This window comes from Podarcis cretensis, assembly GCF_951804945.1.
Source record: "Podarcis cretensis genome assembly, chromosome: 3".
In the NCBI taxonomy this organism is placed as follows: Eukaryota; Metazoa; Chordata; class Lepidosauria; order Squamata; family Lacertidae; genus Podarcis; species Podarcis cretensis.
Window position 1 is genome coordinate 64,384,484 of NC_137172.1, and position 22,057 is coordinate 64,406,540.

The following is a 22,057-nucleotide window of genomic DNA, read 5'->3' on the forward strand; positions in this document are numbered from 1 at the left end:
GGAACGAGCAGCCCGAAAGCAGCCCTTTTGGGCTGCTTGTTCTTCCTCCGCCACTGGCGCCACCAGCCTCTGCCTCTTGGCAGCACCCTAGGTAGGCAGGGGGGGCGGAAGGGGCGAGGGGGGAGAGAAGCCCCCTCTGCCGTGTGCGCATGCATGCACCCGCACCCGCACACTAGCCCACTAGGACGTTTGTGGTGTGGTGAACCGGCTTATACTCGAGTCAGTAAGTTTTCCTAGCTTTTTTTTGGTAAAATTAGGTGCCTCGGCTTATATTATTATATTATATATTATACTCGAGTATATACGATAATGTTCTGAATGGTATAGAATAATTTATTTAAACAACAAGATCTAACTCAAATATCCATTGTAGAACTGGACTGTCCCAACTTGATGGGCAATTTCAAGCCTTGATACGGTTCTACGGGTTCCCAATGTTTTGAGTTCTGGGTAGAAGGGCATCTTGTTACTTTGCAAGATCTGCTCAAATTACTTTCCTCCCAAATATGCTAAAACTCAAGTGCATTAAACAAACAGTAGGTTTTTACAAAATGGCACGCTTTATTTATCTACAAGGCAGTAAGTACAGTGTCTTATAAAAAGTTAAGTGCAGGAAAAGCTGCACCTAATTCTATTAAGGCAGCAAATTCAGAATCCATTATAAGAAAAAGAAGCAACCTTCTCTTAGTACTGGGAAAAGTTTGATATGGCAGTCCAAAAGACATACATTTTTTTAAAAAAAAATGTTTTTGTGTATGGAATCCATATTAGGGACTATTTAGACTACACGTGAAACAAGAGTAGAAGCAGCAAGCAAGACTAGGATCTCCCAAATAGCTGGCGTTTGCATTCTATGTTGTTGCAAACCCATGAGCACACATATAGGCACATAAAATCTCCCAAGAACAGTGTTTTAAAGTATTGCTTGCAAAAAAAAAAGGGAGGGCCAGGTAGGGGGTTAAAAAGCAGTAATGTTTCCAAAGTCAGAAATGCTAGTGCATAGTTAAGTTCGCTACCCCCCCACCCCAGGTTTCTCTTTCGTTTATAAAGCTCTATGGCCTTGCCCATCTACATGGTGTAAATCTGCACCAGAAAAAAATCAACCCCCCCTGCAAAACAAAAACCAACCAAACCAAAAATAGAACAAAACCCATTTGACATTTACAAAATTAAATTACTGGATAAAAAATATAATTTGTTCTCATAAAACTATGTTTCATACCGTAATAATTTTTTTAAAGCAAGCTAATTAAAAAACAACAACATACACACGTAAACAGTCTACAGTTCTAATGAGTGGAACAGTTCTTCAAACAGTATAGCTGTGTGACCATTGCCAGTCTGGATTGGCCCCCAGCCTACACCTTTAGATCAGCATTTGCAGTAATGCTTTTCTTGCAGTATTTCATACCGAGACATTTGTTCAGTGACTGATGATGCTACTGATGGAGTGCCAGCTCTTCAAAGAAAGAAGGAAACCTCAGCAAGCATCCTCACTGGTATGGGAACTCATGTGGCAACTCCTCACTGAATTAATACTGGTCCATTTGATCTCCCAAAAAGTTTTTTAATATATATATAAAAAATCATTTAAAAATCACTTTTTAAAAAAGAAAGAAATCGGCATTCACATTATTAATAATTAATTGCATAAAATTCAATACCTAAGAGTTTAGGTAAGCATCATCAACAAACAGAATTATTTTCTTCCTTTTCTTTTTTTAAGTTGGGTGAGATCCAACATGAACAATATATACACATATATGCTTTTGTGACTGAATGCACTTTGTGCTGCTCCCAAATGTTGTACCACAACAACAACAACAACGAAAAAGGTTTTTCTCCCATGTAGAGGAACGGTAAGTCCAAATCAAATGGAAGTGTTTTGAAAAGAAAACATAATGCTTATTGGAAGACTCTTTTTCACATGACCAGAGTTCGAGTCGAGAATGCGTTCATATGCTTGCGTGCAGGATCCGAGAAGCTCAGCTGATCCTCTGTCTTCCCACAAAATGCTGAATCCCATGTGTTGCTAAAATGCTAGAAACAAAAATAAAAAGGAATAATTTTTTTTAGAAACTGTGGCACAATCCAGTCCTTCCTGTAAATCTGCACCTTCCCAGGGTTGGTGTTGCAGAATTGTCCTCTGTGCTTGAGTCATCTGCAAGCGTGGCATTACAGAGGACTTAAGTCATGGGGTCTGCATACACACAATACCTTTAAAGCACATTCAGAGTGCATATCCCCCCACAAGAAACCCAGGAACTGCAGTTTATCCTCTTACAGAGCTACAATTCTCAGGACCCTCGGGAAAGCACCATTGCCATGATTCTTTTTTGGAGGGGTGCTTTGAAAATTTTGGTGGCTACAGTGTTAGTCTACAAATGGGTTTGACAGACTTGCCACTGGAAGCAACGTCTAGGAATGTTGTGTTGAAGCCAATCCTAGTGTTTCTGAGAGCCCCTGAGATGTAAATAGGCTTAAGAAGGGAATGAAGGAATGATGCTAAAAATATTTTCAAGCAACCCAACAGCGATAGGCCTCCGGAAGCATGTTAAAAGGGGTTTAGCTGGCAGCAAGTACCATGTCAGGAGCAGCCCACCCCAGTGGAGCAGAGCCACAGCAATAGCCTCCTGGCAGTGGCATGGCTGCTTACCAGGAGGAGAAGAGGGCGACAGTGAGGCTGGGGCTGTTTGGGTACACTAGCAGGACTGCCAGATTGGCTCCACCTGCAACCTCACTGGCCTCTCACCCAGTAAGCAGCATGGATATTGCTGTCAAGGGGTTGTTGCCTGGCTCTGCCCTACGAGGCAAGTTGCTCTTGCACGATGTAGAACCGGAGCCGACTTCCATTTGTTGCTTGCCTACAGCTTTCATAGCAATGCTGGCTATGCTGCTTAGGGCTGGTGGGAGATGAATTCCTAGAACATCTGGAGGGCCACAAGTTCCCTAGTAGACAGTTGCTGAACTTGTGGGCTGAAAGCACGGTGACTGTGCCCAACTTGCATAGCCTAGTCCAAAGTGAGGGTTCACACAGACAGCTCTGGACTCAAGTTAATAACTAGCTTAGTTTTTTTCAGGTAACTTCAAAAATATGTCAGCACATAGCCGGAGGTAAATGTCCCACTGTGAAAGGTACTGGGGGGTGGTGATGGGAACCAGTCTGCTGAGAGAAACAAGTTTTTTAGCCATAATTTAATATCGTTTGTTTTTGTGGTATTTACAAAGATTGGAACCCCTCCTCAGTGCTGTGTTGCCCAGAGATAAACATATCTGTAACCAGGGTGGCATCTCAGTCATTTGCTTGTTCTTGAGACAGGCAAAATGTCTTGGTGCCCCAAGCCAATAGGGCAAAAATTTCAGCACTCTATGGAATGTGTAAATACAGATATATTTTTCTTCTTCTCCACCTTGCCCCCCCCCTTTATGTACTATATTACTACCAGAACTTGCAGTTTTGATGCAGCAATGTATAAAATACCACACAACACTCAATCTCTTTCAAAATTCTAAGCACACTTATGTCAGATCACAATTCTCAGGTTGGTAATTTACACGATAGCAGGGAGGAAACATAGGACAAGATCTTTGTGGAAGAGGAATCGGGTGGGAAGAACTGTTCGAAATACCGTCTCTTTGAAGAGCTTCTGTGAGCCTAAGAACATCATAAGATCCTTGCTAGACTAGGTCATCCATTTATTAATCCACCTTTTGCATTTCCACGTGATACACACTTTGGTATTCAAGCAGTTCATTGAAGTCAGACACAGGGCACCCTGTTTATTTTGCTTTCTCTGCAACATGGGCCTCTGTCTCTTCAAACCGCAGCCAAGGGCAGGTGTGACATACTTTTCACATTGCAGATATGCCACCACACTGCTGCTGTTTCCTCTGCTATGATTTCAGTGAACAATCTCCACCCCTTTGGGGAACTTGGCATGCCTTGGCTAATTTCAGTCTTTGTTGTAAGCTCAACAACTCAGATCCACTCAGGGGAGAAAGCAACCACTGCTGGAATGATGGAGGTATTTTTGTAAAACAGTACATAGGCAAAAATGGATCTTACTGCTGAAGGGTGTCTAGGTTAGGCATGGGGATATCTGAATCGCTTAAGCTCTGTGGAAGGGAATGACAACATTTGCCTTACACTATGGGTTCTTTGCAACTCTTTAATTTTTCTCTTTGTTGTTGTTTAGTCTTTTAGTCGTGTCCAATTCTTCGTGACCCCATGGATCAGAGCACGCCACATACTCCTGTCTTCCACTGCCTCCCGCAGTTTGGTCAAACTCATGTTAGTAGCTTTGAGAACACTGTCCAACCATCTCGTCCTCTGTCGTCCCCTTCTCCTTGAGCCCTCCATCTTTCCCAACATCAGGGTCTTTTCCAGGGTGTCTTCTCTTCTCATGAAGTGGCCAAAGTATTGGAGCCTCAGCTTCACGATCTGTCCTTCCAGTGAGCACTCAGGGCTGATTTCCTTAAGAATGGATTGGTTTGATCTTCTTGCAGTTAATGAGTGTGTTAGGAATACATTATTCTCTGGAATGGTTTGACTGTTTTTCATGTAGTGTATGTGCTTTGCAGCCTGCATTGGGTCCATTCTTCTGGTGGAAGGTGGAAATTGTTCATATAAAATAAATAAATTATATTCTGAAGTAAAACAGAAAGTGATAGGCAGATGCTCTTGTGTGGCTGCTTCTTCTTCTCATGATAAGGGACCATATGAACAGTAACTCACTTCCATTATCTTAAGCATGCAGAAGTGGGCAGGGATCAGAATTCATTGAAAGCATACAGTGACCTGATAGTAACCAGAGACAGTCACACCCTATGGCTTACCACAATTCTCTCTCTGTGTGTAAACAAAGGCTGGGCAGTCACCTCTGAAAATACTCTGGATGGTGCTCTCCCTTACATGGTCCCTGTGCGTAGCAGTGGAGGGAGATAATCCCTTTCCAATCTGCCTGAGAGCACCTCTCCTACTTCCAACACCCTTGGTGCATCAGCTAGTATTCGAACAGGGTTACATGCATCAAATCCAACACACATAGGCCCAAATGGCACCTCTAGTGCCATAAAAGAACATTGCTATGGGGGGGGGGGGCAATTGCCCAGACCTCTGGTCTGCCAGTTTTAGAAGGTGGTTTCACAGACATACACGAAAGTTTTCAAAAATGGAAAAGCTCCACTTCCATACTTGGTACATACATACATACATACAAACACAAAACACAAACAGACACACATTTCTGGATAGGGGTGTGCTGCTCAGCAGCAGCAGCAGCATCTTCCAATGCATCTCATCCCCTTGCAAGCACTTTTGTGGGATGTGAGTGTTAATAACCGAGTTGCACCTCTGCTTCCCCCCCTCAAGATGCTCCACTCATCAGCAATGGCCACTTCCCACATGCTGTACCTCTCACAAGCTGCCACAGGACAAACTTCTCATTACCATCCGTGAGAGAGTGCTGCATGAAACACCAATGTACAACCAACAATGCTTGCCATGTGACTCCTGTTCCATTGGTTTTATGTATGGCTACTTTTTGCTAGCTTGTGCCAGCGAGCTCTGAGTGTATTATTAAAGGCAATTTAGCCCCAAACCAGGAAAAAATCATTAGCTGGCTACATGTTTCGGATCAGGTCTCTGGATTATATGAGTCTGTTATGTTTGGTACTAATCCACTGCAAATATTGCTAAAGCAATCAATTTGTTCTTTCACATCAAATTTTAAAAGTTAACAGTTTCCAAAGCTACTTCAAAAGTTAAAACTGTGGGTAAGAAAGGCAACTTTCATACAGTATGTTTATGCCACGTTGATATATCAAGCCATGTTGTATTTTCAGCTGTGTCACCCTTGGTTCATTTTGCCACATCAGTAATCCTACAAGAACATCCTTCTTCTAGCAAGGCAATTATCTCACTTATCCTGTAACCTGCCTTCTGTTGCCCCAGGGAAGAGTGAACAGTAAACAGATTGTCAAAGCTTTAACTGGGCTATCCAGTTAAAGCACTTTAAAGGAAAGTGACCTCTCTAGGGAAAAGAGAGAAACAAGGCAAGGCTGTGCCAAGGTGCTTTCCTTCACTCACACACTGTAAAGACTGATTCACACATTATGCTTTCTTGTAAGTAGGAAGCACTCAAGGGAAGAAAAGTGGGAATAAGTAATACAGTGAACTCTCAAGCACACGCTATATTCTGGGGGTCATGCCTCAAGCCAAAATCACATATAGTCAAAACATATTTGGTAGGTGGGATTGCCATTTTTTTTTTAAAGGACACCTTCCCCCTTTATAATAGGCAAAGTGCGTAAAGGTGAAGGTTTGGTTTCTGAATCCCAAACGAAAAGCTCACATATTATACAATTTATACCAATGGTTGTGAATTCCCCATTCAAGATGGTGGTTTCCACTTGGATTGAAATTTAGGAATCACTTTTTAATTGGAGTTGGATTTTACCTCAGGCCAACATAAACATTTGGTTCACTGAAGTCTGCTGTGATTAGTGCATTGTCTTCAGCCACTCTGAACTTGAACAGATGCAAATTAGCAGAACACTGACCTGATTGTCTTACAATGAAGCACTCTTCTGAAAACAAAATGGTTGCCGACTAGGCTTCCTGAAGTCAACAGCAAGGCTACTAACAAACGTTCAGGGTTGTATTCATAGTGAGACTGATAGCTATCCTTTCTCCTCAGTAATTTTAAGGGGCCACAGCCTGCAATCCATTTATTAACTCAGGGCTTGTTCTGCAGCAATATTTCCAAGTTTTAGGTGGGAAAAAATGATCTGTAGTTTCATGGAAGCTTTACCCAGGGAAGAATCCCAAGACGTACCACAATATGATTAGTTTGATGTCAAAATGACCCCTGCACAAAGAGCGTCCTAAAGGAAACAGACACAACCAGGAACTCAAAGCTAGCATCCATTATCGTTCAGCATAGCGATGTTGTAGCAGACCACACAGTCATATGGTCAGAATACCCCCCCCTCCCAGTTTGCTGTTACGAGGTTAAATTGAATGGGCCTACTGGAGCAAATGGGAGGATAAACCTACAGAATGAGAATGAGAAAGTGTTCTTATGCTCTTCCTCTGCTCTTGCCTCTTGAATGACAATCTCCGATTGCCTCTTTGAGTAGGAGGGAAGGTGACTTCTCCCAGTGTACACACAATCTTTTACTGAGTTTGCACATCTAAGGATCAGAACAACTTTTGAAAAATGACAACCCCAAGGTTCATGACTGGAACAGGGAGAAAGCTCATTCACCAGCCATTTATCAATTCTGTGGTAATAAAAGTCGAATGCAAAATTCTAGTTAAGGTAATAAGCCAATTCTACTTCATTTACTCAGAGCAAATGCTATTTGCTTAAGGAGTAATAAAAGATTTTAAATATTTTGTTGGCTCAGCTCTATAGAAGTAGATGCTCTAATGCTCTTGTCCAGAAGGGGATTATTACCATATGAGCAACTGCTGTACTATTTATCTTTGCAGCTTCACAAGACAGTGGAAAGATACCATGCTGTATGTCTGCAAGTCACATATTCACTACTGTGGTGTGTTTTTTCCTGGTGTGTGGAGCTGTCCTCCATTATTTCATAAATAATGTCGTAAACCCAAGAAACTGATCTCCCTCAAGTGCACTTTTACTGGGAAACAATAACTGGAGAGGCCTAGTGCACTTTTGCTCTCTGCTTGAGGGCTTCCCAAGGGTTTTGGGTTCGCCACGACTGGGAACAGAATGCAGGCCAAGGAGAATCTTCAGCATGATCCAGCAGGGCTCTATTTAGGTTCTCTTTAGGTTCTTAGTAACTAACCTTACCTTCTTCATAGCTAAACACAGGAAACAACCTTATACTGGGCCAGACCATTGAACCTTCTAGCTGTTTTGTCTATTCTGCAATGGCTCTCCAAGGTTTCAGAGAGATGCCTTTCCCAGCCTTATCCCACCTTTGTCATGGGAGATAAAAGGGTCTGAACTTGGAATCTTCTGCATGCAAAGCACATCAATGTCCTACCACTGAAATCAAGGCCCTTCTCTAGGCTTGGCAACTTTTCCTTCCTGCCCTTCTGTCAAAATCTTGACTTTCCATTGAACTGCCTTGTGGAACTTTGCTGAAATTCATACTTACGATAGCCAATTATAATGATCAGTCCAAGGAAACCAATATGTAAAAGAGCATGCTTCACCGCTACAAAAATGAAGTCTGTAATGGCAATAGGAGGGAATAACATCTGTGTCTTCCATTCTGTTTACATTTTGACAAACCATTTTTTTCCAGGTTGCAGAAAAAAGAATGCCACCTTTGAACCAGCGTACCAAAATGTCAGGTCAGCTCTTCTGCTTTCCTTACAGCTTTTTTCATTGAGTTTTATAGTCAGCAAACAATACCGCATCCAATAGTAATCTAAACATATGTACTATTATTGTGCAAGGCATCATCGTATACTGCAAATAATTTTTAAAGGCAAATTTTACCTGAAGTGGGCTAATTGATGACCTATTTCTATGTAATGCAAATAATTTATGAGTACTGTCCTCTTCTTCTGATGCAGGCATCTTTAAACCAGAACTGGTAAGTAGATTCTGATGAAACAGTAAAAAAATAGAGGTAATTGAAAAGGAAGAATGAATGAATATGCTGAATACATTATTTTAATGATTTAATTTCAGTCATTTAAAACAGTAACTTGGGTACAAGATGTTGCTATGCATTGTCACAGCCTGATCCTAGAACAATCACTTGGAAGGAAGTTCCAATGTGATTTTGTTCTGTGTGCATTTCTGAATTGGCAATTGTGGTGAGGTCATATAACCAAGTCTGATTGGTTATACTGAGTCATGACATTACATACACAACATGAAAAAGAGACAGTTAAAAGGGAAATGTTGTTTTGGAGCAGCTGCTAAGAGAGGCAACAAGTACTGTATCAGTGAACAGGCAGAAATGATAAATAATGGCCTGGGAGTTTTCAGAGAACATCTCAACCTCCAAAAACACCAAACTGCATGCCCTTGTTAAGCATTAAGCCCCTTTCAACTCAGCAGAATGTGGGAAATTGTAACCAAATATAACTGGCAAGCTTAGGGCTAGTTAATGCATGAAGGGATTGAGACCACAGAACTCTATTCGTAAACTCAGGTCATGCTCCCTCACCTCCAGTGAAGAAGGAAGTGACCCTTCCTTTGTTTGGTCTCTTCCACCATGTGATGCTGACCAGGCACATTGGTCCGGACTTGACCAATTCGAGCCCAGACAGTGTGCTCAGAAATATTTTTCTGTATTTTGTAACCCAATAATTTTCTACCTGTGTTCTTCTTGCTGCTGCATGGAATAACTCATGAATCTGACCTTTGGAGTTTGTAAGTAAAGCATTTAAACTTACTACCAGTGTGGTCGGTTCATTGTGAGGGGGTTAGAGAAGGGAAGCACTGTAAGAGGACTAAGCAGGATATTGAAAGGGTCTAACAGCTTATATTCCTCACACTTCACTGAGCTGCAAGATTCTGTGATTTTAAGGCTCTCTCTTGCTGGAGAGTGTGTTTAGTTCTGTGCTTTGGATCTAGGGATCCAGCTAATTCTTTATTAACTCATCCCACAAAGGTGATTTATCTATATTCTCCAGAATATAACTTATTTAGTTCTGATTAAAGAAGCATAGGATAGGGCTGTCAGATTATTAAAAGAGAAATCATAGTGACGTAAGGTTTATTTTCAGCAAACTACTTAAGTTAAGCTTAACGTGAACAGCTAAGCAGCACACTGCATTGAAAGGATCAGAATGACATGCATACTGCAGTGGGAATTTCCTTGTGCTTTAGTTGACAGTATTAACATGCAATCTGACTCACACAGCCCAGTAAAACTGAAAACACGCAAGGCTAAATCTGGTACCAGTCACTTTAATGGAACAGTGAGAAATAAAATTTAAATAGCAGTAAATCGGCTTAAGTACAAGCATGTAGCAATTGGACTATATTGTGTTCTAATCCCATTTATATTAAAAATGAAATTATGCCATTTACAAAGGGTGTTGGGCAAAGAAAGTAAACATTTCACTGATTCCACTGAGTTCAGCAAACACTTCAGTGATCCAATTATGAGAACTTTGGCTCAGCTTTTTACATAACCTAAATTGCACTCTGTACCAGCACAGTGCTTTTATATATACAATATAAAGAAAAACTGGTGAACTTAAGGTGAAAAATGTTTTGGCACAATCCAGCCCAAATTAAGTGCATATATATAATGATTTTCAAACCAAAGTTAAGTGTTTTAGTGTCCTGTTCATTATAACGGGAGTATTAAATATGCCTTTAGTTAAAAACAAGAAGATTTCCACGTGCGTATCATAGGCTGTACATTTTTTTACTACTTGAATTTCAGAAGGGGGTGGGGGGGAATAAGGTATTAGCAACAAGTGGCTCTACCTAAGGCATTTTCTCTGGGGAAAGGTTTTCCAACCCTTTCCTGCAGAATTACCCATTTTGCAGACAAATCAGCCCACAACAGCAGCCTGGTGACATGGTCAGAGGAAACATCTTGGTGAGACAGATGTGGCTCCTGAGCTGTATCTGCTTGTTTACCACAGCTTCCAAATATGCCATGTCACAAAAAACAAAATAACAAATAACGCAAGATTCATAGCTTAATACATACCGGCACATCTTCCACAGTGGACACATGTGTGAACAGCTGTGTGTTCAGCCCTTCCCCTTCCCAATGGTTTGAGGAAAAGAAGTTTCCTGATTTGCCTGTTGGAGACTCTACCTATAAGCAGAAAGCAGAGCTATGTTTCAAATCTCAACAACTGACTTACTTTATCCCTATTTAGCAGTACCTGTAATTGTTATTTCCAAATAAAGTTGGCCTACATCACAATTTAGTTTTGTCAGTGTATATTAGTTCTTGAAAAGTCACTCTCTGTATGACATAACATTAAGTTCTGACATTCAGGATTAATTCAAATAAAAAAACAATTTAAACAATAATTTAAGCTCCTGGAAATCTAGACTGCAACTAAGTTCTTATTGGGGCCATCAATGAAAAATTGTAGTCTTTTTTACATTATGTAAAAGATTTGCAAGGCTTCACTGATTAACTTTCTTGTTCCTGAGAATTCCTCTAAAGCCAGAGAGTATGAAATTGTTCAAATTAGTGGTTTACAAGGCTCGACAGAGTTTGTTGTATGTAAGGACCAGGATAATCTATTCTCAACATATAAAAATCAGGCACCAATTGTATAATTTTTGCTGTGGAAGCAATAGCCTTCTCTGAAAGACAGAAATGACAGGACAGTAGGACCACAATTTACGCAGGTGTTACATTCCAGGGATCGCACCCAAAACCAAAATGGAGTATAGTCAAAACCCATTAAGTTCAATGGCGGATAGACGGTCAAAGTCACCCCCTTTTTATTATTTGCCATGCGCATGAAGCTGAATGCACACAAGTTAAATGCATGCAAGTGGCAGGCTTACTGTACTGTTTCTGTGACATTATGGTTCACCTAATCTGTTTGCTTACAAAAATTTAAGATTGAGGAAATATTTGAACAATCTGATCCAGCTCCTGATGATCTTTAAAATTAAAACATGGCAAAACTGGCTTCTCGCCAGAGTAAGTGAATCAATTTAAGACACTTCTGGGCAATGTGAGCCCAGTTTTAAGTGGTCTTAGATAAATATTGTTTAACTTGCCTCCTGTTTGATTTTCTTCAACAAGGGGGATCCATTTTCACATATGCCAGAAGCAATGTCAGTTTCATCGGACTCTTGTTTGATAACATCTTGCAGATCGTCTACAAGGTGAGCTGGTGTCTGAGGCTAAAAACGAAAAATAAGTATGCAATGAAACAACACAAAACTCTTTGTATCATCCTCATATAAATCCAATTTTTATCACGGTTTCCCCCCTTTCTTACCAGCATTTTCAAGGGTCCATATTTGAATTCTTGAGCTGCGAGTGCATTTTTAAATGGAGTTGGTGTTCTTGGAGAGCTCTCCAATATTGATCTTTTGATAGCTGGAGTTCTGAAGCTGAGTCCACAAAAGGGGGGTGGGGGGAAAGAGAAATTAGGAAGTAGTTTGAATCTTTTTGCTGAAATCCTAGTTTAGAGTAGTGTCACATTAAAAGGTTGACTTGTGTACTGCAAAGTTCTATGTTCTAAACAGCCATGCGCACTATGGGGATAATAATGAGGGCATGTATTTCAGGGGCACTGTGGGCACTGCTGAAATAATGTCCACAAACCGCTTCAAGCACTTAGGAATAATGATGGCGGATGCAGAGTGCAATTTGGTTGGCTTTAAAAGAGGACTGGACAAATTCATGGATGATATGGCTAACAGTGGCTACAGCTGGAGGCAGAATTCTTATGAACACGTTGCTGAAAACTACAGGAGAGGACTTCTGCTCAGGTCCCACTTGTAGGTTTCCCACTGTGGGAGCAAGATACTGGGCCACTGGCCTAACCTAGCAGGATTTGCTTTTGTTCTAATTATATGTGTCCAGAAGGAGTTCCACTATAAGATGGTAGGAACAACTGACCTAGTGGCCACCATACTAGTTCAAAAGCTACTCTACACATCTGGCCTCATTCATGTCAATGGAAGGAGCAGCTCCAAATGGACAATGCTGAGCTGCCCTCCATTGAAATGAATGGGATGCTTACTTACAGAGAAGCACTGTCTGCCCAACCAAAACCCAACAAACTCTGGATCAGGGTGAAAGAAATCAAGATGCATGTTCATAGCTGATTTTAACTGTTATAGTAATATGGCAAAAGGGCATTTTTTTTAAAAAAAATAAAGCAAGAGAAATTACATATTATTCTCCTTCTGTATCTTAAATGCTTGGTCTCTGTGAAGAGGTGCTGTAACAGTGAGTTTATGAGCACAGAGGGGAGTGGAAGTTAAAGTTGGATTATCCAGGTCCAGGCTTTCTTGGCTTGATGAGGTGTTCAAGAACTGCAAATATTAAAAAAGAGAGGTAATCTCAGTTAACAGGAGTGCTTCTTCCATGAAGTTACAGTGAAACTGTATCAACAGTAGCGTCATGTTGTGTGGCATTGAGTATTTTGGTTGCGATACTCCCAAAGTTTCACATTTCTAGTGTTTGGCCTACACAAATATATTCCTTTGGTTTTGTTACAAGATTATTTATAGAAACAAGTATTTGTTTTACCTCACTGAGTTTATTTGCCTTTGCAAAGAATGTCTAATAATATGAAAGAACCTTGGAGCTTGGTTCACGAGAAGTACTGGGTGACGTCTGCCTAGGTCATGAGCAGAGTACAGCCAATGAAATCTATGGACTTGACTTCAATTATTTCAATGGGTCCACTCCAAATAAGTAAAGATATCACCCATTGAACCTTGTAGCATGAAATATGGCAACTAGATTTTTTTTAAAAAATTAAACTTTCCTACTTTATCCATTAAAACTGATTGTTTTATAGAAAGTACAGTGGTGCCCCGCAAGACGAATGCCTCGCAAGACGAAAAACCCGCTAGACGAAAGGGTTTTCCGTTTTGGAGGCACTTCGCAAAACGAATTTCCCTATGGGCTTGCTTCGCAAGACAAAATGTCTTGCGAGTTTTTCCGACTCCCCCCCCCCTTTTTCTAAGCCGCTAAGCCGCTTATCCACTAAGCTGATAAGCCGCTAAAAGCTGCTAAAAGCCTCTAATAGCGCTAATCCGCTAAGCCGTCAATGGGCTTGCTTCGCAAGACAAAAAAACCGCTTGACGAAGAGAATCGCGGAACGGATTCTTTTCGTCTTGCGAGGCACTACTGTAAAAGTTGCACAGAGCTTTTCAAAATTACTATTTTGATGTAAATATTTAATTTGCTGAAAAAGGGCTGTTACTGACTGCAGAATTTAGGAAATAAACTTAATTAGCAGTAATGACTGTCATTAACTCAACATGTTGTTGTTTCAAACTCTACATGTTTAAGCAGAAGTCCACAAGCCACTTAAACCAATTCACATACTCTTAATCTGTTTAGCCCATTCAATGAGATGCATATACCTTAAATATATCAAGTAGTTTGTAGCTCACACCTTACTGTTCAAAAATGTTTTCAAATCATTTATTTTAAATCACTTGTTAGTTTGCAACATAATTTGGACACCATTGTCTGTTTAGTGTAAATTTAGGGAGTCAGTGAACTCAAATGTGCAAAGTATGGGGTAAGAAAAAATGGTTACAGGAAACAGAAATGTTAAATTCTGATAGCTGAAGGAATGACAAGCAAGAGCAAAGCAAACAAACCGCTAACCCCTTGAAAACCACCAAGAATAAGACACACAAGAGAAAAGCAAATTTATCAGTTAGATTGTTGGCAGTCTAAACTCCATGGTGAAGAGTAAGCTATGAGTAAATTCAAAATTGGAGAGCAATCAGTGAGTGCAACAGGAATTAGTCATTCTTTCCAATGATTAGTTCTCCTATGTTGTTAACACCTTGCTGACTTTTGAGGATTAGTAAAATCTGTGCAGAAATCTTGCTCTACCTGCGAGGGAGAGAATGGCAGGCTTTTGACAGGGGAGCGCTTAGGAGTTGAGCTCCTGACATCAGCAAGTATGAAGGACTTATGGCCACTGGCTAAGTGGCTGGGATGCCCTCTCTTTGTGCGCAGAAACACCAACGGAGCTGTGCCACATTTTGAGCCAGCCAAGGACTTGGGCAAGGCAAGGGAATCCTGACTCAACATGGCTTTGCTCAGGTTTGAGAGAGGGTGTCCTTCAGGCCTACATGCACTGGCCTCTGTTTGCTGAAGCTGTGGGGCTTTGGCAGAGGGAGCTCGGCTAGGCGAGGTGTCTGCTTCTTCAGAGAATTCAAAACTGCTGAGATCACCCCATGATGAAGGATCCTAAAAACAATGGGGGAAGTCACGAATCTATGAGACAGTGTACGATGCCCTCTCATTGGAAAAAAAAGTATAGCACTAACATAACAACTTTAGTAAACGAGAAACAAAGTAAAGGAGCCACTGTTCCTCATTTTTAAGTCATTTTGCCCCAGTTTCAGTCTTTCCCAAATGAAAACTATCCTAATGGTGGATTCCTAAAAGAAGCAACTCTCCCCCTCCCTTACCAGTCTGTGACCCATCTGCTTTATTAAGGAGGCCGGATTCTTAAGTGAAAAGGATACAGTCGAGCAGGTGATGCTGTCATAATGAATTTGTTTTGCCAAATGTTTGGTTTCAGCCCATACTTTTTAAAGAGCCCTATGTCAGTCTTAGAATTTCTACACGAAAGACTTAGAATCTTCAAAAATGACGTGTGATTTCTTGAAGTTTTTGTAGAAGAAAATCATTAATGCAATGTGTGTTTCACAAAAAAGGAGGGATCCAGGAAGGTACACAGAAGTGTACAGTCACTTGAAATGGAACTAAAAATACACATAGAGTTGTGTGTGTTTTGTAATGTACAGTATGAATTCACTGTTAAAAGGCACAACATATTTAGGAATAATTTTAAATATGCCAGCTCACTTAGAATAAATTTATCCTTTGCAGGTTAATATACAAGCAACCTGAAAACACTAACAATAATGATTCTATACATGCATGTTACGTGCAAATGTTTACCTGCGCTTGATAAATTTTGGGAGCCCACAAACAACAAGCTAGGGCTAAATGCTCGGATCCTACCACATTTATTCAGAAATAAGAGCCCGTCTATTTAAATGAGACTTACTTCCAAGTAAGCTTGCATAGGACTGGGTTGTAAGTTGTAAATGTGCAGCAAAAAACAAAACAAAAACCAACTGTACTGAAGGTGGCCATGGTGAAAGTTTACCCTGGATATGGGATTATTCAGCAACAAAGCAAACAAGACAGACAGAATGTAGGAAAACAAACTGATATAGAAATAGCATATGACTCCAGTCCTTATACCAGCCACACCTTAGAAGATGACCATTCTACTTACGGAATCTATCAGCTGAAGCGTTTCCGCAAATTCTAAGAGATTCTTAACATTATCCAGGAAGTTACTCTGGTGAACAATCATGCATCTTGCAGGGGATGCACTTTCTTCCGGCAAGCAGCCATGATCCACTGGTGGAGATGGAATACAATGATGATGCTCCCCCAAAGAGGAAATGGGCGCACTGTTACCACTAGTTCTGGTACTGTCTGCAATTGCGGTGCTGTGCCATCCTGGGTAATCTGACGTGTGGTTCTGTGTCTAAAGGAAGGGGGGGCGGTAAAGAGGGTGCGAGAAAAAAGAGGCAGAAGGAACTTAGCAAAGAAATTGCACAAGGTATCGGATGGCTGTTGAAGGGAAAGATAAAAGTAGTTGCATCATCTAAGCATTTAATGCCCATGAAACAGTTGTCAAGATGTTTCCTTTCATCCGTGCAGCAAGAGCTTGTTTGAAAGAGTAATAAATTTATAGCTTTCATTTTGGCATTACCTCATCTTGTGCAACAACTCTGCATCCTGGGCCAGTATCTACAGTATAACAAGCAATACAGCTACATGCATACACTCTTCTTCCAAAGTCTGTGAGTGCACAAATCTGTTTTTCCTTCCCTGTGCAAAGTAAGGAAATTGCAAGATTCCCCTAGTGCAAAACTCAGTCTTATCTGACCTTATGGATTTAGATTTTGAATTCCACATCACGTTTGAAGTCACTGGCAACTTTTCCATTGGTCTTTGCGGATTTAGATTAATACCAGTTACTTATTTTTAATATACCTCCCCTCATCTTTGCCCTATCTCTGACTAGCGCTACAGCTTACACCAATGCAATGAAAAGGCTGTAAAATCAACGCGGTTAGGAAAGCAGAAGAGCAAATTAACAGAAGTCTCTTTGCAGCATAACCATGCAAGAGAAGGCATTGCAAAACTTCAACTAAAAATTAGAAGTGGCCAAACTAACATTTCATGCACACGGTTGTGTCCCCCCCCCATTAACTAGAAAATGAATTAATTATTAATATGAATTAATTAGACATGGATGTTTCCTGCTGGCTATCACCCAGGTTTTTATTTTTTCTGCAGTTACCGTATTAATTTTATTACATATACAAATTCAGTAATAGCCAGCTCTGGGTTTCATACATGCAGTTATAGAATCTAACTTTCCTCGAAGAAACATTACCAAACATGCATAAAAACAAATAAAATGGACCTTATTTGGGCTGTGATTCCCAAACCATTTGGTCTGGAGCAATAGTCCTGTCTCCCCAACGCCAATTCAAGACTATGTATTCCCAACTTGCAGGGCATGTGGCACAAGTGGCCCCGGGAGGAGGATTCTGTGGCATTCTGGAACGGAGGAGACAGGCCCAGTGGTGTGGCCAGTGCAGAGAGACACACCCTGCTTGCCCCCTTCCATGCAGCGTTGCTCACTGACTTTGCAAGCTGGAGGGGAAGCCACTTCAAGCTTTGGGGCAGGGGTGAGGTTCTGAATACATACAAGTAGCACTCTTTAGAGCAGAGGTATGTGACGTACTCTGGACTTGACTTGTGCCACATTTGCCGAAAAGAGTGAGCAAGACCGCCTGCAATGGCTTGAGGATCACAGGCCAGGAGTGCAACATATAACTGAAGGTGAGGATACAGCGCAGAGAGAAAGAGAAGAAAACCAAGAACCAGGCACTACATTTTCATTAGGCACAGTGTTCAGAAGTTCTCAGAAACAAAGATGTCCCCTCAGGATAAAACCTGACGGGAACTGATTGTTGCTGTTCTTTTTTAAATAGCAGTCCATTTACACATAAAAGCAAACATGGTGGAATTAGTGCACCACGGTAATTTGGAGATGGGGGGGGGGAAGAGAAGCAAATGCTTATGGGGGGTGGAGAGCAATGTCTCGTCCTCTTCAAATGGAAACATAGAGCCTTGATTAGTGTCAGAAGAAGAGGGGGAGGGAAAAGGGGGGGGGGAAGAGAAGCACTGGGGTAAAGCTGCTATCCCTCCGTCCAAGCACACAGTGACATTCTTACTGGTAATGCCTGTTGCCCTTTCAGTTCATTCTCAGTCGACATTAGTAGCAACTCTAATTCCTTTATTCGTTTTTCTTTCTCAGGGTCTTCATCATTATAGTGTCTCTGCAATTAAGAGTTAAGGGAAAAGAGAAGGTAAAGGCCGGGTTGGATGCTGCAGTTTACGACGATGACAATGGCTTGCGGCCTTGCAGAATTGCAGGCAAATTAGCCTGAGAGGCTCCTCCACTGGACAAAAAAACCCGGAATCTCTGCTTAATTTTATTTTTTTGCACAGGTATTAAAATGCAGAACACAATACCTATTTTCTGGATGCCTCCTGCGTACCAAACTAGGAAACCTAAAAAACCATTCCAGATCACTTTCCCTGGCCACCTTTTTAAAGAAATGAGTAGACCTCCTCACCCTGATACAACTTCTTTCTGCCAGTGTGCAAACAAAAGCACTGGGTAGCCGCTGTGGTAAGCAAACTGGAAGCCTTTCTTAGGAACGTGTGCCCTTACTTCCTTTCCTGGAGCAATTGATACCCTCTCCTCCTAAACTGCAAGTTCACCTTCAGCAAAGTTGACTCTGGTGAAAGCTAACCAGGGGTTACTCTAAAACCAGGATTTGAAATCCACGCCAATCTGTGGCCTTCAGATTTTTAGAAAGGGAAACCCATGTTTAGCCCTAAGCTGAAAACCATGATGACAATCTGCTCAGTCACCAAGGTGGGGGAGAATTTGCTCCAGGAAGCGAAGGAGCTGTGAGGAGAGTGTGTGTCTTCTCAAGGCTGGCACCCAAATTGCTGGAAACATGGCTGCCCAGGCCCTTCTCTATCATTTACTTTGTTAAAAGAGCTGTGCCTTTGTCTGATTTTATTTTTTGGCAGGTTAAGGTATTTGCATGTAACTTGCATATGAAATGTATGGCAAATGGACCCCTGAAATGGTTTTTAAATTTATCTACCTGAATAGCTGCAGCAGCTGGCTGGGGAACATTAACAATATTTACATGAAGTGCTACTGGATATGGGATGTGAGAAGAGACCTAGACCGAAAGACAAAGAGAGCCCGAATTAATCATGCTGTTCACACACTTCTCAATAATGTGATGGGCTTAAGTAACACACACACACACACACACACACACACACACACACACACACACTGTACTTCTTATGCCAGTCTTTCTACCTCCTTGAAATAAAAGAGGTATCTCATTTTAAATGCAACAAGTTCAGTAACCCTTTTAGGAATTCTCAAACTATAGTGATCCATTGATCAACCAATAACACCCTCCCAACCATCTATTGCTGTTTTATTAATTACTAATTTTTAATTTGTTTTTGGCTACTGGATTATTTTGCAGGCCTGGATTGTATTGATTTTTATGGGGTTGTGAGATTTTCTGTACTGCATTAATGAATGATTGTGTCTTTTGTATTCCTGGCTCCTCCTTGAGAAATGTGCCTAATTAATTTAATAAACAACAACAAAATGGACAGATGGCATCAAGGTCGCTTGTGTTGGGTTGAAGGCTAAGCATCTCAAAGTAAAAGGGGATAACAGGCCCACAGCATGATTTTTAATTCCCCAGAGAAGGAAAAGGAAAAGAAGCCTTGTTTATGGGCTTCCCAGGAGCATCTGAATGGCCACTGTTGAAAACAGGATGCTGGACTAGATGGGACCTTTGGTTCAATCCAGCAGGCATCTAACAAGACATGTTTCCCCATCCTTTACAACTACATGGTGGATTGTAATACAGGCAGACCATCAGATCCACTGCATGTATGGCTTCCGCATGCATCTAAACATGAGGAAGAATATAGAGAAAGCAGTCTTGTGCTATAATCCACCAGTCAGTAACAAAGCATGACAAAAATTGGATACCAAGTTATCCTACATGTGCTTTCACTTAATTAATTAATTATCTGCCCTTTATCTGTAGACCTCAGGGCAGTCCACAACGTAAAATTACAATATGTCTCATGAAAGAATGTCCCTGTGAGTTCCTGCTATCAAGAAAAGATAAATACTGTGAAGCAGACACCTCAGATGCTGTGACAAATAAAAAAATTAAAAAGATAAGGAAGACGTGTTTAAATTGCAACCAAATGGTCCAATGTTTGACATTTTGTATTTACTGGCAAAATTCTGAGTGGGTTCTCTCTGTATTATCGATTTTTGCCATATATCATAATGGCTGTTATATTCTGTAATAAAATAATAACATTACAAACATCATAGAATCATAGAATGGCAGAGTTGGAAGGGATCCTGAGGGCTATCTAGTTCAAACTAGATTCATATAATCTTAGATTCATATAATCTACTTAATAATGACTATGAGTTTATAATTACTTATAACTATATAACTTATCAGCTATAACTACTTACTTCACCTGCAGCCAAATTGTAAACGGGTGGAAGTCTAGAACAGGAGAATGCTACAGGTTTAGACCCCACAGAAGAAGTACAACTACTCAGTTATTACTTTCTACTTGTCAAAATTAAGACATTAAAAATGCTTTCACACAAAAATATGAGAATAGGCGTGTCCACCTATCTTACATATGCCTATCACTGTTGTCTGAATTCCATCCTCTTCATGGAGTGCATAGTTGTAAAATTAAAAACATTGAATGATATCTAATGTAACTATACTGAAGAGTAGAGCCACTGAAATAAATGGATTTACATTACTCAAGTCCACTGACTTCAGTGGGTTTAATTCCAAGCAGTCACACCTCATCCACTGTTTTAAAAGAGTGAGGCCAACCCTATGGCTGCAATTCTAACCATGCCTACTCAGAGGTAAGTACCAATGAATTCAATGGAGCTTACCGCCAGGTAAGTGGGGTTAGCACCGCAGCCATTATGCCTCTTACAGACAATTGCTAACTTGCATCCTTCCCAGCCCTAGCAGGTGGTCTGGGAACTGCTGATGCTGCAATGTGACTAAAGGTACCTAAATGTGGACTTGATTAGATCCTCAGGTGAGAGACCACAATGAACCTCATGCAAAAGCAAGATATAGCAATATATCAATCATATTAGCCTCCCTTTCTCCATTCCTGCCATGGTCATGCATGGCAGTTACAATATCTCAATGATGGGGAGACCTAGCTGTCAACCGATTGAATTGTTTCCATCAGCTTACATTCTGTGCCTCAGAAATGTGGTAATAGGAGTAGTCACTGGTGGCTGGGGTCGGGGTTGGCAGCTGCACCGAAGGTGGGGTGTGGGTAAAGCCCATTAAATGGTTGTTCTTTGGAAAACTTGTGGCTACTGAAGGCTGGCTGACTTTGGAAGACTCCTGAAGATAACCTTCCTGTTCAACCTTTCGCCGCATTGTAGAATTCCAGTGGTTCTTGATAGCATTATCCGTTCTGCACAAGAACACAGGCATATAAAGAAGAAAGAACAACATGAAATTGGGATGCTTAGGCATGGTTAAGGTTAACTGGCAGGAGAGAGCAGTTAACATACAACATTACCATGGTCACCTAGGAATCTCCTTTGCACTTTAATAGTGCTTATATTGGAATATGTCATTCGGCTCACATGGGCTGAACTTCTGCTACAAGCTCGCAACAGACGGGTTTTTACTGTTGTCAAAATATGCAACCATCCACACTGCATTTCATTAGTGCCCTGCTTCTGTAACTAGCAGCAAAAATTAAATAGGTAAAGCAGTGACATAAAAAACAAACAAGTCTCCCTGAATTCCTGATTTCAGTTCTGAAGTCAACTCCTCCTGCCCCTTCTCTTACATTAGGTTCCACCTGGATAAATTAATCACTCCAGTTGCACCTCATCCCCTGACATGTGACAACGCAACAGGCACAACCTCCTGATTCCTTGACGCACTAGGCCCTTCAAGCTTGTCAAATACAGCCATTCCCAAAGGAACTCTGTAGCATTCCACTGCTGCATGGAGGCAATGCAAAGCGGTCATCCTCCAAGCAAACATACTAGAAAATTGAAACCCATTCTACAGTCAACGAAGCAAACATTTTTGCTCTTCTTGGGTTTGGGTTTATTTGTGGTTACCCCAAGATGACTGGAATTCATCCAAGGGAAGTATGCAAAAGTCCTTGATGCTGGGAAGTT

General features: G+C 41.0%; 1 protein-coding gene across 4 annotated transcripts in view; it reads right to left on the minus strand.

Moving 5' to 3' along the window:
• Positions 1–537: 537 nt before the first annotated feature.
• Positions 538–22,057, minus strand: part of MYB (MYB proto-oncogene, transcription factor) — a 37,188-nt gene continuing 15,668 nt past the window's right edge. The window contains exons 6-16 of one of the 4 annotated variants that reach the window (XM_079970646.1): positions 21,105–21,333; positions 18,912–18,992; positions 17,964–18,068; positions 15,941–16,198; positions 14,518–14,877; positions 12,829–12,971; positions 11,927–12,041; positions 11,703–11,828; positions 10,663–10,773; positions 8,481–8,588; positions 538–2,040 (exon numbers count right to left, since the gene is read on the minus strand). In XM_079970646.1, coding sequence (XP_079826772.1) covers positions 1,924–2,040; positions 8,481–8,588; positions 10,663–10,773; positions 11,703–11,828; positions 11,927–12,041; positions 12,829–12,971; positions 14,518–14,877; positions 15,941–16,198; positions 17,964–18,068; positions 18,912–18,992; positions 21,105–21,333 — 1,753 coding nt within the window. In that variant the 3' untranslated portion in view covers positions 538–1,923. Of the gene's footprint in view, positions 2,041–8,480; positions 8,589–10,662; positions 10,774–11,698; positions 11,829–11,926; positions 12,042–12,828; positions 12,972–14,517; positions 14,878–15,940; positions 16,199–17,963; positions 18,069–18,911; positions 18,993–21,104; positions 21,334–22,057 lie in introns of all 4 variants that reach the window. The other 3 variants (XM_079970645.1, XM_079970648.1, XM_079970647.1) reach the window with 3 other exon arrangements.